Source organism: Martes martes (genome assembly GCF_963455335.1).
Source record: "Martes martes genome assembly, chromosome: 6".
Lineage (NCBI taxonomy): Eukaryota > Metazoa > Chordata > Mammalia > Carnivora > Mustelidae > Martes > Martes martes.
Window position 1 is genome coordinate 127,491,309 of NC_137893.1, and position 15,031 is coordinate 127,506,339.

General features: G+C 42.8%; 1 protein-coding gene across 2 annotated transcripts in view; it reads left to right on the plus strand.

Moving 5' to 3' along the window:
- Positions 1-540: 540 nt before the first annotated feature.
- CDYL (chromodomain Y like) overlaps positions 541-15,031 on the plus strand; it is a 181,955-nt gene continuing 167,464 nt past the window's right edge. For both annotated transcript variants that reach the window (XM_080806999.1, XM_080807000.1), the window contains exon 1: positions 541-942. In XM_080806999.1, the coding sequence (XP_080663125.1) occupies positions 919-942 (24 nt within the window). In that variant the 5' untranslated portion in view covers positions 541-918. The remainder of the gene's footprint in view (positions 943-15,031) is intronic.

Below are 15,031 nucleotides of genomic sequence, written 5' to 3' on the forward strand. Positions count from 1 at the left end.
GGCGGCTCGGCCGCTGCCGTCGGGGCGGTGGGCTTCAGACGCGGACAGCTCGGTCCCACGGCCCCCTGCCCAACTTCGGGCCCGCCAGTCCCTGCCCTAGTGGGCACCGCCGCCGTCCGCCTCGACCTTCGAGGCGCCCGCCAGTCCCGCCCGTCCCGGATCCCGGCACCCACGTCCACGCGGGCAGACTGGCAGCGCGGCCGCCGGGTCGGACCCCCAGGCGGGGACCTGCTGAAGTCGGGGCCCCGCCCACCGCTCCCGTGGCCCCGCCCACGCCTCGCCTCTGCCCCGCCCACCGCTCCCTGGCTCCTCCCCTTCCTGCCGGCTAGCTCTCGGCGGCCGCCCGCCCGCCTCGGCCCGGAGCGGAGCCCACTGCTCCCCTCGGCCGCCCCGCCCCGCCTGCCTCCCCGCCCCTCCCGCGCGGGCGGTCCGAAAACCCGGAGCGCGGGAGCGCGGCTCCGCCGGGCCCGGGCGGCCGCACTGGGCATGCTCAGTAGCCGGGGCAGGTTTTTTGGTCGCAAGTAGGAAGCTTTTTGCACTACACCGGAGAGGGGGAGCCACGGAGCCAGCCGCGCTGCCGTGCACCGCCGCCGCGCCCGCCCCAGCCCGGCCCGGCCCCGCGGCGGGGCGCGATGAGCCCGAGCCCGAGCCGGCCCGCCGGGGAGTGAGCGCGGGGCGCGGAGGGCGCGTTGCGCAGCTGCTCCTGCGCACAACCCCGCCGCCGCCGCCGCCGGCCCGCACTGGCAGTGAGTGTGAGAGGCTCGTCCGTGCTGAGCTCCTGGCGCCGGGAGCGGGAGCGGGAGCAGGAAGCGCAGGCCACGCAGGGACCCAACTGAAACAAAGTGTCGGCCGCCCGGCGGCGGCGGCGCCTCGCCCCGACCCTGCCCCTCCCGCCCGCCCGCAACTCCGCCGCCCACCATGGCTTCCGAGGAGCTGTACGAGGTACCTCCCCTCCCCCTCCCGGACCCTCGGGCCGCCCCCGCCCGCCGCCCCGCGCCGCCCCTCCCCGGCCCCGGCCCGGCGGCGTCCAGCCCGACGGCCCGGCTCTGCCGCGGGCGCCCGCCTCGCCCCCTCCCCCTCCGCGGCCGCAGTTTGCTGGACGGGAAATGTGTGCGAGTGGAGCCGGAGCCACGCTGCTCCGAGGGGCCCGGCGGGCGGTGGGGGGGGGTGCTCCCCGGAGTTGTCGGGCGCCTGGGGGGGCTCCGGTCGTGGGGAAGTAGCGCTGACACCAGTGACTTGCTCAGACTGTGCCCAAAGTGTTCTTGGCGAGGGCAATGGGTGTGAAGCCCCTGTTACCGCTTGGCGGGGTCTGTAGGCGGTGCGGGGGTGTTTTTCCTGTCCATTTAATAAAGCATTTTGGAGAGGGTTTTGCCTCCGGTTTGGGGAGTGGGGGGCCGAGAGGAAGAGTGCAACTGTCTCGACTCTGTCCCTAGTCAAAGCGATGCAAAATAACGCACCGAAAATGCTAAACGTTGACCACATGCTTTAATTAGGTTAGCATTGTGGCCAGAGCCAGGAAATTTAAATTTAACGCTGATACACCGTCATTCATTTGCGCCGCAGCGTTGCAAGTAAGAAAGGGCACAATCAGAGCTATAAGTTACGAACGATGGGTTTGCCAGCTTCAACTTCGAGTTTTGGAGTTCTCTGTTTGGATCTTTAGACATATTTTTGTATGCCTCGGTGTAACTTCTTGACATATTTCAAAGTAGACTTCCTTGGGAGTGCAGAAGCTTGGAAGGCTTTCGGTTCTTTTGGATATATGATTTTCTGTTTATATATGTGTATATATGTATGTATATTTACAAATACAATCTTCAGAAGAGACTTAAACTTCGGGATACTCTCTGGATTCACCTTTATGATGCGTTTAGGGACCTGGGTGTTTAGGGGCTTAAGTAAGCGTCTGTAACCGATAGAGCCCCATGGCCCTTGTCAACCCCTAGTAAGTACCCAGTGAACCTTCTGAGGTGTTATTATTGCAATTGGCATAGAATGGCACTCTCTTTTCAACAGTGATAGCCTTCTAGCAACTTCTTGTTGCTTTTTAAAAGCAAGTGTTTGCAGAGGTTCTCGGGAGGAGGCTGCCTTTTGTAAAAATAATGGTAAGATTGTTGCCTCCCCTTACATTGTATGTGGTCAGTGTACCTTGGCTGGCCTGAAAACGTTCCATTCTTTTCAGCCATTTTACCCATTAGCTGCACCCTAGTTTATTTAAGACACTATCTTGGGTCATTTGGATATGTAAATGGGAGAAAGATTTTTGTCCTCAAGAAGTTTCCCTTCTAGGAGGGTAAGTGATGTGCATGGGGAAGGTCCATAAGCAGAGACTAAGATAAATGCAGGTCTTTCAGGCTGATAAACAGTTGGGAAAATACAGATGAGGGATTTTGGTTTCTGCATTATTCTTTGCTAGTTTAGGTTTGACTATTCACTTTGTTAATTTTTGTGATTATAAATACATGATCACTTAAGTCATTCCATTAGTGTTTGGGTGAGGGTAGCACCTTATACATAAGTTGTATCTTATGTGTCTGAAAGTGTTCTTGAAGACAGTAGGTTTACTGCCAGTGCTTTATGAACTAAATTTAGTTCTTTCTTTTTTCTTCTCTTAGGTTTAGTTTAGGTTTAGGTTTGGTTTAGGTTTGGTTTAGGTTTAGGTTTTCTAGTCACTACTTTCCTGGCAGAATTTCATGTATAAGCCACATTTTGTTCAAAAATCGTGGTCATTCAGCATGTTCATTCCTCCCTAGGGAATCACCCTTGAATGTCTGCTCTAGGGTGAGTGAGTCCCTAGGGAGGCATAAAGTATGAGGATGGTTCATGTCCTCGACATTTATTGGGGAAGAACTAAGTACATTGCAAAGAAATGCTATTCTGTCACGATTGACCTTCTAATTCTGTGTTTTGTGTTAGTTTTGAAAAAAGTTATAGAAGTATAGTTGAAATGATAGTAAATAATGTGATAGTATCCTTCAGGATAAGTTCTCCAACTTCTTTATCTTTACATGTAGGCAGTGCTGACTCTATGACTATATTATGATTGAAAGTTGATATTTGAAAGTTCTGCATAGTGGTTGAGAGCCTGCATTTGGAGTCAGAAAACCTAGTTGTTGAATTCCAACTCTGTCACCTTAGGCAAATTACCTTGAAAGCTCAGTTTCCTCATCTGCAAAATTGGGATCAATGCTTACCTCACAGAATTGTGAAGTTTAGATGGAAAAAAAAAAATGTAACTCATACCCCACCATTCCCATAGTGAACACTCAGTAAGTGGTGGTTATTGTCATATTTTAACTGATCTAACATGCCTCCCTGAGGCCTGGTTGTGTTTCTAAGGATAGAGAAAATTATACTGTTTTAATTGAGACAATATTACTTGTGAGGCAGAAATGATACTCAATCATAAATTAACACTATATCCTAACAGGCTATTTGACAAGATTGGGGAGGACATTAAGGTACCTTAGTAATAAGGTTATGGACATTAGTTGCTTTGTTTTGTTTGGTTCTGCGTAAATCAAAACAGAAGTTTCATGTTTGGCCTCAAACTCTATAATTCTGTAGGGATGTATTGACAAAGGAGGAAGTTCAAGGTCTTGCTTCTTGATGTAACCTGGTATGGTAAGAGCACAGGTTTGCAGTAGCTGTGTGAACCTGGGTGAATTATCTGATTGCTAAGCCTCTATTTTGTCACCTAAAAGAAATGAGATCTCCAAATCTCACAAAACAAACTGAGGGTTGCTGAGGGTGGGGGGAGGGAGAGCGTGGTTGAGTTATGGACATTGGGGAGGGTATGTGCTATGGTGAGTGCTGTGAAGTGTGTAAATCTGGCGATTCGCAGACCTGTACACCTGGGGCTAATAATACATTATATGTTAATAAAAAATAAAAAAAATTTTTTTAAAGAAATGAGATCTCCAGTACTTAGCGTGGTGCCTACGATATGGTAATAGGTCCTCAGTAAATGTTTAAAGTGGTTATTGTAACTCTGTGAATAAAAAATAAGGGAACAAGATAGGGTGGAGCATTCGCCTTATAAAATTGGAAGAGCATCTGTTGAAGACAGAATGGATTTACTCCCTGTATCTCTAGCAGCTAGGATTAGGAAAGACAGATTTTTTACTTCTGCTGAGTACTTCATAGCTTTCAAAAAAAGATAAGTGTCCTGTAGATCGGGGTTCCAGACTTTATGGGAAGGACCAGGCAGTTGATATTTTAGACCCTGTAGACCATGCAGTCTTTGTTGCGACTACTCAGCTCTGCTGTTGTAAGGCAAAAGTAACCATAGATAGTGCCTAAATGAGTGAGTGCCATTTTCCAATAAGACTGTTATGGACAGTAAAATATGAATTTTATGTAATTTCTACATGTCATAAAATCCTCCTGTTCCCCCTCCCCTCCAATCACTTAAAAAATGTAAAAATCATTCTTAGCCCATGGGTTCCACAAAATCCATGGGCTGGATTTTGTTTCCTTACCCCTGCTTTAGATGACCAGCTACTCAGGAACTGAGGTTGAGGCATATGAAAGTGGAGTGTGAAATAATTAAAGTCCTTCCAGCTCCAATCCCAGCTCTGGACTGGGTTCCACTCTTTCCTGCTGTATAATGAAGGAAATAGCTGTGTGTCTTTGGAAATTCTCTCTCCTGAACTTCCTCATCAGTAAGATGTGAAGCTTATATGACCCTAGCATGTAAAAGGAGTTTCCATTTGATAAAGTGCTATACCCAAGTGTTAAATGATTTTATTATTCTGGGAAACATCTTTATATTGTTCCATTTTGGTTTTTTTTTTTTTTACGATTTTGTTTATTTATTTGAGAGAGAGATTGAGCGTGTGCGCACAAGCAGGGAGGAGAAGCAAAGGGAGAGGCAATTGTCCACTGAGCAGAGAGCCCGATGCAGTACTCTATCCCCGACCCTGAAATCATGACCTGAGCTGAAGGCAGGTGCTTAACTGACTGAGCCACCCAATCATCACATCTTTTTCCATTATTAATTAAAGAAAGAAAAAACCTACCCAGCTCTCAAACCCTGAAACCAAACCTGTTTTTGTTTGATATTTGGGATTTCAAAGCATCAAGTAAATTGATTATATCACCAAAGAAAACAGTGGATCAGAAGGACTTTATCTACTGTCAAGTTACCACCATAAGATTTCATTCATGTGGGACTGAATAAGGAATGCACACTGTATTAGAATGGAGATACAGTCTCCTTATATGTATATCTTAATAATTCCTTTTATTCTCAGTGGATGTGGGGTTTTTCCCTTGAGAACTATTATAATAGCTAATTTAAATTTTAGTAAGATCTCAGTGATCTAGTCATGGCCTTCTGAGAAATTATCTAACACATGCATATTCCAGTCTACCAAAAATGGAAGTAAGTTTTTGAGAATGAAATTGTATCTGGCTTATAAAAAAAAGTCTTAAAATTGGTTAGTTTGGAAGGATAATCAGGATTTGGGGGAAAGTCTTTTGAATTTTTTTTATTGCTTTGGGATATCATTGCTCTGTCTCCTATGCACCACACAAATCTTGTGTACATTGACCAAAAGCACAGTTATAAATTAAATCTGCTTGTGTAATTCCAATTAAATTCACAGAGATCAAGAGACTTTCAGTGGATGTTGGTCAAGATAAACCCGCATCTGTTGTGTGTCATGGCTCTGAAAAGATTGACCAACATAAGAAAAAGAAAAGAGAGGAGTTTGACTTTTGGATTTGATTAGGGGGCAGTAAAGTCAAATGTGTATTTTGAAAATTAACATCTTGAATGTGAATTGCTGAGATTATTTATTTGCCTAAACAATAGCATGGAGACATCCTGTGTGCTTTACCTCTGAATTTGCTTTCAATTCCTGCATACTAGAATAAGTCTTTCTGTAATACGTAAAAATCATTAAATATTTCTCCATGCTAATGATTTTTAATCATCAGATATTTTCATGATGTATAGGAAATACTTTATTTGCAGTATTCTGATTCACAGTTTTGAATATCTGTGATGCACAAAGCCAGTATGAGTCCAATTTTTGTGAATAAGTACTTTTTATATTACGTATGTTTCTGGGTGCAACGGCATCATCTGGGGTCCTTTTAAAATACAGATTCTTGGGCCCAAATTGTGAGAGTGTAGTTTTCAGTGTTTGAATGGGGACCAGAATCTATGTTTCCAAAAAGCTTCTTTATGGAATGCAGGTGGATGTAGGAGCCTTTGGATTGCAGTGGTCTGTGTTTTCTGACATTGAGGCTATGCTCCATGTTGAGGTGGGGAGGGGTTGGGATCTGCCTTTGCAGAAGAACTCCAGGTGGACCAGACTAGTGCTTTTTGCAGGCTCTTTGTTGCTGGCTTGTTAACTGAGTCATTCCAGGAAGGGAGTATTAAAAACACTAGGTAGCTAGCTAAGGATGCTTTCATGTCTATTTTGTGTCTTCATTGTATGACATACGTGTCCATCAGGTTGTAAGATTGATGCTTACACTCTTTAAAACTAGGAATTTTTTTTCTGATCATTATTTTCCAAAGTTCAAATATTGCAATTGTTGCACAATTGTTGAATTACACCTTAATGAAAGAATGAATTATAGGAATGACTCTCCATTCGTGACCCTTTCCCTCCAGAATCCCCCCTCCCCTAGAAATTATGCCCTGTGCTGTTCCTTTTACACTTAGTTCCTCCTTTGCATATGTGGTTTCAACTCTTGGATAGGAGAACTTCTGAGTTTGCTGTTTCCCACACAAACTTAATTCTCTTTAGCCTTTTAAGCTGTGCAAGGCCTTGGGGGATCTGTGTTCTGTGGGGAGTCTGGGAAAAGTCTTTCCCATTTGTATGAAAATTTGTACAAGTCTGTATAAGACTTTTTCTGAGGGAGAGGATCAGTAGCTTTCATCTGTTCCTCAAAGGGATCTGTGACCCAAAACAAGTATTAAAATTGTTCTTGAGATCTTTGAGCTAAGACTTGACTTTCACTGCCCTTCGTTGATTACTCTGACGTTATTTTTGCCAAACTCAGCTTGACTTCAGCCAGAGTCCACAGTAAAATCATATTAAAACTTCACTGATTGGATTTGGAAGTTGTACACTATTTCTTTAAGTGGCTGTTCTTGAAATTATACATCCATGAAGTCTAAAGTCAATCCAAAGGGGTATGGGAGGTAACAGGTTTCGAGTTATGGAATGAATGAGTCACAGGGCTGAAAGATACAGCATAGAGAAGTCGGTGGTATTGTAATGGGATTATATGGTGACAGATGGTAGCTGCACTTGGGGTGAGCATAGTATAATATATACACTTGTCCAGTCACTATGTTGTATGTCTGAAACTAATGTCACATTGTATGTCAACTGTATTTCAGTTAAAAAGAAAGTTAAGCAATATTTTAACTTCATTTCTGACAGTATAAGGACTTCAGAATCCTTTAATTCTGCTCCCCCAAACTTATTTATATGCTGTTATTTTCCAGTGTTGTTTATTGTCCATGGGAAAAAACCTTACACAATAGGACATTATTATTGTATACAGACCAATATTTGTTTAGATTTACCCATATCTTTACCAGTTTCTTTGATCATCAGAATTTCCTTCTGGGATTCCTTTCTTGGGTATACCTTTTAGAGATTTCTTTAGTGAACGGTTATTGGTGGAAATTTCTTTCTTTTTTTTTTTTTCCATTGTATGGACATGTCTCTACTTTGCCTTCATTTTAGGAAAATAGAATTGATTCCAAATGAAACCAGTTAATTGGTTAATTTCTTTAAGCATTTGAAGATACTTATCCATTGTGTTCTGGATTTCCCATTATGGTGGAAGAGATTGTTGTCAGCTTAGGTGTAGTTACTCTGCAGGAGATCTGTCTTCTGTCTCTGGTTGCTTTTGGGATCCTCTCTTTGACTTTGGTGTTCTCTAGTTTTATTATGGTATATCTCTGTTGAGACTTTCTATTAATAAGGTTTGTAAATGTTGTGCTTCTTTGGTCAGTTTTGCCTTATTAGTTCTCAAAGTTTGTCCATTTTGTCATAAAATACTGCTATTCTTGTATACACTTCGGGAATTTCACCAAGTAGTTATTTATAAGGTCTTCTCATCTTCTCCTCCCTCTCATTTCCATCTTCTTGTTTTAGTTTTGTTTTTATTCTGGGTTTTTCCTTAGATCTGACTTCTAGTTCACTGATGAACTGTGCCTAATCTGCTATGTAACCCACCCATTGAGTTTTTAATCTCAACAATTATTTTTTTCCCTACATTTTCTGGGTTTCCCTCCACCCAAAAACTGTAGCTTGTTTTCTTTCTTTACTTTTATGATTGAATCATTCTTTATGGTTGTGTTGGAGAGAGTTATGGGGCATTTAGATATTTTCCTTGCTGCTTGCAAGCTCAGTAAAGCATTAAGAAATACACTTTATTGAAGATCTCGTTGTTTTGTAGTAAGAATGCCTTTTCATAATCTTGTTTGCTTTTTTGTCAGCATTGGAAGAAAACTTACTGATTTTGAATTTGTGGTGTCATGAATGGGGTTAGAAGGCTAGAGCCAACACCTGAGAGTTACCTAAAGATATTGAAAATGGAAATAAAGTATAAACTAGATTTCAATGGGACTGATTATGAAAATGGTATAATAGTTAGAAAACTAAGGCTTCTAAGGCAGAATGTTCAACATCTTTGTTCTGTCAGCCTTGATGTATAAGCATATTTTCTCAAGCTTTTCTTCACCTGAGTTTGGCCTGTTCATGTAGTCTGGGCTACTAAAGCCATAGTTGTTGGCTTACTTTGTCCACACCTGCACAGTCCATCCATTTCTACCTTTGTGCTGCCATTTTTCCAATAGGTGGATCACCCAACTTGCTAGATTCAGTGTTAGTCCTCATTCGGGACCTCATTAGAATTCACAACTAGCAGGAATCATCCCCTCCAAACTCTGAATAATTTACTTTTTTCTTTTGCACTATTGATTACTAATTTGCACTTGAAGTATTGCTTTCTCTAGGTATTAAATAATATCATGTGTATTTTTTTTTCTGGAATGGTTGGGTATTTTTTGGTATGTTGCAGTGCTTAATTTGAGGACCTGAATGTGGTGAGCAGGCAACAAGGGCCAACTTTCAGCTGAAATACAAATATTACAGTGACTGGAGTTATATTGTTGGAAATTATACCATATGTATGTGAATTGTGCATTTAGGTATCTTGTTTGAAAAAATCCTACATGGTGTTTTGGAGGAAAATTATTTCTAAAATAATTTGGAAGAAAATTGTATTCCTGTAAAGAGCATTTGAAATGTTCATCATAGTATTTGTGTTTAGCTGTTGGTGAAAAGTGTTTGGGGGGGATGTCTAAAAATACTCTCAAGTCGGAGAAGTTAACCACAATATATTTAGAAAATGCCTTTGCTTTTTGTCTTATTTTCATTTATAATGGCTTCTGCAATGTGAAGTTTTTAAGAGGTTGGTATTTTCCTAGTGTTCGTTGATAGAGTCCAGTGACGTTGATTGGAGATAATGAATATCTGTAGTTAAAATGTACCCATTTTTCATCAGTAGTATGTCTAGGATTTTAGGGCATCACAGAGTTGCATACAGAAGCATTTCCTATTTTAACATGTAACTAATTTGGGTGTCTCATCTCTTTAGAATATGTGAGAACCTGGACCAAATAAAAGTCTTCTTGGCTTGTAGAACAGGGTCACACTCCGTTTACATTGAACAGCTCCGGGTTTCTCTTTGAGACTGTTTTCCTTTATTTTGGGCATGATATGCCTGCACTTCACTGACTTTCTTATAATGTTAGGAGCAGCTACATGGTAAGGGAAAGAAAGCTGTCAAAGGCATGTGGGTTGACATTAATAAAATTGCTCTTGAGATGAGCTAGTGACGGCACCTCTGGGTCATAGAAGGTAGGGGCTCCTTAGCCCCACAGAGCATGTGAAAGGCATGCTTACGACAAGAACATATCTTGAAAAGAGCTGTCAAAAGAGTTTTTTTGAAAAGGTTTTGGCACATAAGTGACAAAATTCATTTTATGGTATATTTTCCAAAGATTCCACCCAAGTATTCCTAACAGCAGACGCAAGAGATCACGTAGCCTCCTGAGAGCGGGAGGTGGAAGTTGGGGGATGAGGGGCCTGCTGCAGTCCTGGCCTTGTTTTGAATTCTCATGTTACTTAAATCTTTGTGAAGTTAACAGCGTATGCCATAGAAGATGTTTTGGTTTGATATTAAATGTCTTTAAGTGTATTTACCGGTACATACTTCTCCATAAAACCCTGGGTCAGGTTGATGTTTTGGGAAGGTGAGTTAGTGTCTTCAGACAGCTTTCGATCTCCCACTGGGTGTGGGCATCAGTGAGGAGCAGGGGCATGCTCTCTGTCTTCTGTGATGACGCCAGGTCAAAGAATTGTTAGCTGATTTGGTGACCTGTAAATGAGAATTCTTGAGTGATCAAAAAAAATTTTTTTTTAATCTCATTTCAGTAATTCTTACCACTGAAGTTTAAAGATACTTATTTTCCACCTCAAGTCATCTTATTGCTGGGTGTCCTGAAGAGGCACTCGATGCTTTTACCTCGAGTCTATCTGCTGATTCTCTGCTTAAAATGACGATTGTGCTGTTCCTTGGGATCAGACCCTTGTGGGGTCCCTGTTGCAATGGAGGCCTCTCTGGCTGAAGAACTCCTCCCTCCCCGTGGGCTAGGCTGGTACCCCCTTAGTAAACTTCCTGTCTTTCATCTCCTCTTTCTTCTTGAATGTTCTTGTCCCCGTGTTCAGCTCTGGTGCCTTCAACATGATTTTCATCCCTCTGCCATGTCTCCTTTGAGTTGAGCCTTCATTTGTTTTGACTCTTGACTCCAGCCTCTGTACTTGCTTATTGCCTTGGTAAAACTCTGGCCCGGCAAGTAGTAGTCTGGTTGCTCACTTTTTCTTATTTAGCTTTTCATGTGTGCAGTCTGGAGGGAAATCCTCTGCCCATCTCACCTCGGACACCTGAGGTGGAGGTTAGCCACCTCTCCAACTCTTGGCAAGCAAACAGTCCCCCTGCCTTAGTCCTCTAACTTCCCTCTTGTATGCAGATAAGCTTTCAAGCTTATTAAAGCAAGAGGTTGGAGATTATTATCATTTCTAGGGAGGGAGAGAGAGGTGTATGTGGCAGAAGGTGTAAACTAGAGTATGATTTGTAGTACTCTTCCCTCAGGGTGTACATGTGACAAAATTTTCTCCAAAATTATTTTATATGCCACCATTCAACACCACTAGTTTCAGCTCATAAATGAGCTTTTTGAGAATGTCTTGATTAAATTGATAGATACTTATCTAAAAGTGTATTTCTAGGGGAGACAATCCTAAGTGGCTGTAGGTTGGGACCGCTTAAAAATGAAACTGCAGTGATTATGTAGAATGAGTTTAAAGATTGTGGAATGAGGGGCGCCTGGCTGGCTCAGTTGGAGGTGTGTGCAACCCTTGATCTCTCGGGGTTGTGAGTTCAAGCCCCATGTTGGGTAAATAAGTAAATACTTAAGTAAATAAGTAAATTATTTACTTAATTAAATAAGTATTTACTTAAGTAAATTAGTATTTAAAATAAATGAAAGATTGTGGAATGAGATCTTGTCAAGACGTGTGGGCCCATCTTGGCAGGAGGGAGTTAATGCGTTAAAATCAGACACATTCAGTTTTCCCAGGAACCTGATCAAAACCAACAGAAAAGAGGTTGTGGTCATGAGTGGGCAGGTTTACAGCAATGCTGCACCCCCACCTTTGTCAAAAGATCGCCTGGGAGAGGAAAAGACCAAAATCATGAAGTAGAGGGTCAGGTGGAGAAAGGATTGTTCTAAAATGCAAGTCTCTTATATGCATTAATCCCACTGGAAGGAAGGTTGAAACCTCAGAGTCCCTTCTTGGCTGATTTCTGTTGCAGTGGAGGGACATGCCTTAGAAGTTGGCAAGTTTTTAAAAAGGCCTTACATAGAGTGGAACAGGTCTCCCCTTGAGGAGGTGTGTTTCCTTAGAGCTTGAGAAGCAAACATTGACTGCAGCAAGTAAGGACATTCATGTGACCATGGCTTGGAGAACGTCGGTTTTCCCTTGGAGGCAATAGGCAGAAGATTGGAATGTGCCATTGTGTTCCTGAGCCCCTCACTCTCCTGAGTGATTGGGGTGGGAACTAAAAGTAAGGTGGAAATTTCCATTCTTCGTGTGCTTTTTCACCTCTTCCACCACTCAGAAATGTGACCACGATTTTTCCAGAGTCCTTCTACCAAACGGGAGCTCCCTTCCTGCACCTACATGTTAGGGCCACAGCTGACTATCTCCTCTGCTCCTTGGGAGGAGGGATGCCCTTGTGTCCTTCACTGAATCAGGTAGAACTGCTTCCCATAATTCCCCAGGTGATGTGAGGTCAGCCAGAGCCCTTACCCTGTCACAGGATTCTTTGGTTTTCAGTTGCGCTTCTCTCCTTAGCAGTATCCCTGGTTAGGGCAGTGATCGTGGGGGCAGAGCTGGCTGTGCTCACCATCCATCCACCCTTGCACCACGCACTTTATTGCTGGGCTAGCTCCAGTCTGGTTCCATCCCCCCTCCGGGCATCTCTCTGAATCCCTGTGAAGGAACTCCAGTGGTTCAAACTACAGTACCTACTGCCTACAGAGAAAGAGTGTCTTAAGACCCAGGTGCAGTGATGTCTCAGCTTGGGGCGGGGGGCGGTGTATATCAGAAGCTCCTGTCACTCAGCATGGTTGTAGGATCAATTAATGATCCAAGATTTGTTTCCAAATTAGTGTTTCTTTCTTTCGTTTTCATTAGCTCTGTTGCATTTTTGGCCTTTACTAACTCTGAGTCAAGGGTAGTGAGACTGAGAGTTCCTGTCTTTACCGCCTGCCCACTCTCTCTGTCCTTCTTCTCATCCAAACCCCTGTTGGAGAGCTCTACCCTGCTGCACTCCATATAATATGGTATCGAACTATTCAGAAAAGTTTAGCTTCCTGTTCTTAATGAAAAAGCCAAGTGAACATAGAATCCTTCAGTCTTTTTTTTTTTTTAAAGATTTTATTTATTGAGAGAGAGCATGAGAGAGAGCATGAGAGGGGAGATACTGACTCAAAGGGAGAAGCAGATTCCCCACTGTGTGGGGAGCCTGACTCGGGACTCAGTCCCAGGAGTCCGGGATCATGACCTGAGCCAAAGGCAGTCACTTAACCCACTGAGCCACCCAGGTGCCCCTCCTTCTGTCTCTCTAAAACAGTGAACTTTCAGACTAAACTCAGCTGCTCTTTACTTGCCCCTCCCCCCACCTTTCCCTGTGGTTTATTTGAAAATGGATTTCTCACTCCTGCTATATACATCATTATCAATTTAGGACATGCCATCCGGCCAGGTTTTTGCTTATCTATCAAATATAAAACATCAACAAAGACACAGAAGAGCAACAAATATATAGAAAGATGTCTTCACCCTCCTCATCTACTTTGGAACTATGTTAGGAAAAAAAACTAGTAAACATTCTTAAATGACTTGTGTTTGTTAAAGTGGCATTCGAAAGAGTTCTTCAAGAGAGTTTATAAATGATACTCATGAAACCTTTTAAATAGGAAGATTGCTTACGTTAAAAAAATCTTTTACTTAATAAATTTTAATGAGCATTTAATAATGTGACTCAGTGCTGTATTTAAGTATGCATAGGTGACCTTTTGCATTAGCATGCTATATGAAAATTTCTCCGAGTTCAGGAGGCATTGCCTCATGGTTTAGCATTTAAGTTGTTAGAGATGTTATTGTTCTATAAGACATACACCTGCACCTTAATCAAGAGTAACCCACTCATTTTCCTTGCTGTGAGGGCTAAAGTTAAGGGTTTCTTAAACTCTTTGTAGTATAAGTTGACAGATGATGGTAGTTCCTTTATAAAAGGTAGACAGGATCCTAATCAATATTTTAATCTGCCTTTTCTTCCATGGTCAGCATATTTGAGGTCAGTAAGCAGAACGTAAAGCAGATGTGACTAAAGCAATGGCGTTTTCTGATGTAGTTTGTGGAAGCGAAACAGGAAAGCTCAACTAATTACCTGTAATTTCAAAGGCAGCCAGTAGGTTTCCTGTGCCCAGCAGCTTGAAGACCTTCTGTATGGGCCTTAAAAAGTGAGTGGCTAATTATAGGATAGAAAGTGAATAAGCTTTGCATGAGATTAAACAAATTTGTGAGGAGAATGAACTTAATGCTCCATCCTGGATAGCGATTTTTGAGTGTCATCAAAGATTTCAAGTTCAACAGGTATTTATAATGAAGCAGAAAACGTTGATGAAAACAGGAAAGATCAGAGATTCCATTTGCCCGATATTTTTGTCCACAAAAAATAAGCAGGTGTTCGCTTTGGAAGAGAGTTTGAAAGTTTCTTCAAAGATGATGAATGTAAACAGTGATGATTTGACATTTCCTATGATACTTATTATAAAGGAAAGAGAACAGCGTAAAGGGTTTGGAGAGTACATTAAAGAAGACAGGTCCAACATAAACTTTAAAAGACTTGTGCCCAGTGGCAAGCATTAACATTCCCAAGAAACAAGAAAGGAACAGTGTCAAATCAGAATGTGATTTTTGTCACCAGTAGCACTGTTCATTGTATAACTGATTCTCATGAGGATCACGAGATGCCGAGGGAACAAACCTGAGGCCTGAGCGATGGGTTTATTAGGATGCTTCATACTGTCTGTGAGCAGCCTCTTCTGATTTACAGCATGCCGTCGGTGTAACTCAACTAGACTTACAGTCCTGAATTATGTTAGTTCATTCCAAGACTCATTTCTCCCTTAGGGAGTAAAGAATTGGCGCCGCGGAGGATATTCGAAAGACTGTGTCCGAGGGCAGTCCTACACAGAAGGCTCTGGGAATGTTTTGTGTTAACTGCCTCTTTGAAATAAGAGTTTGGCCTCTTAAAGTCAGTCCTTGAACCAGCTGACATCCGCTTGGCAAGACAGGTCCTTTGAATGTCGTTGTGTCAGAACTTACGTGGTCTCTTCACCTTAACTCGGGGTTCGTGT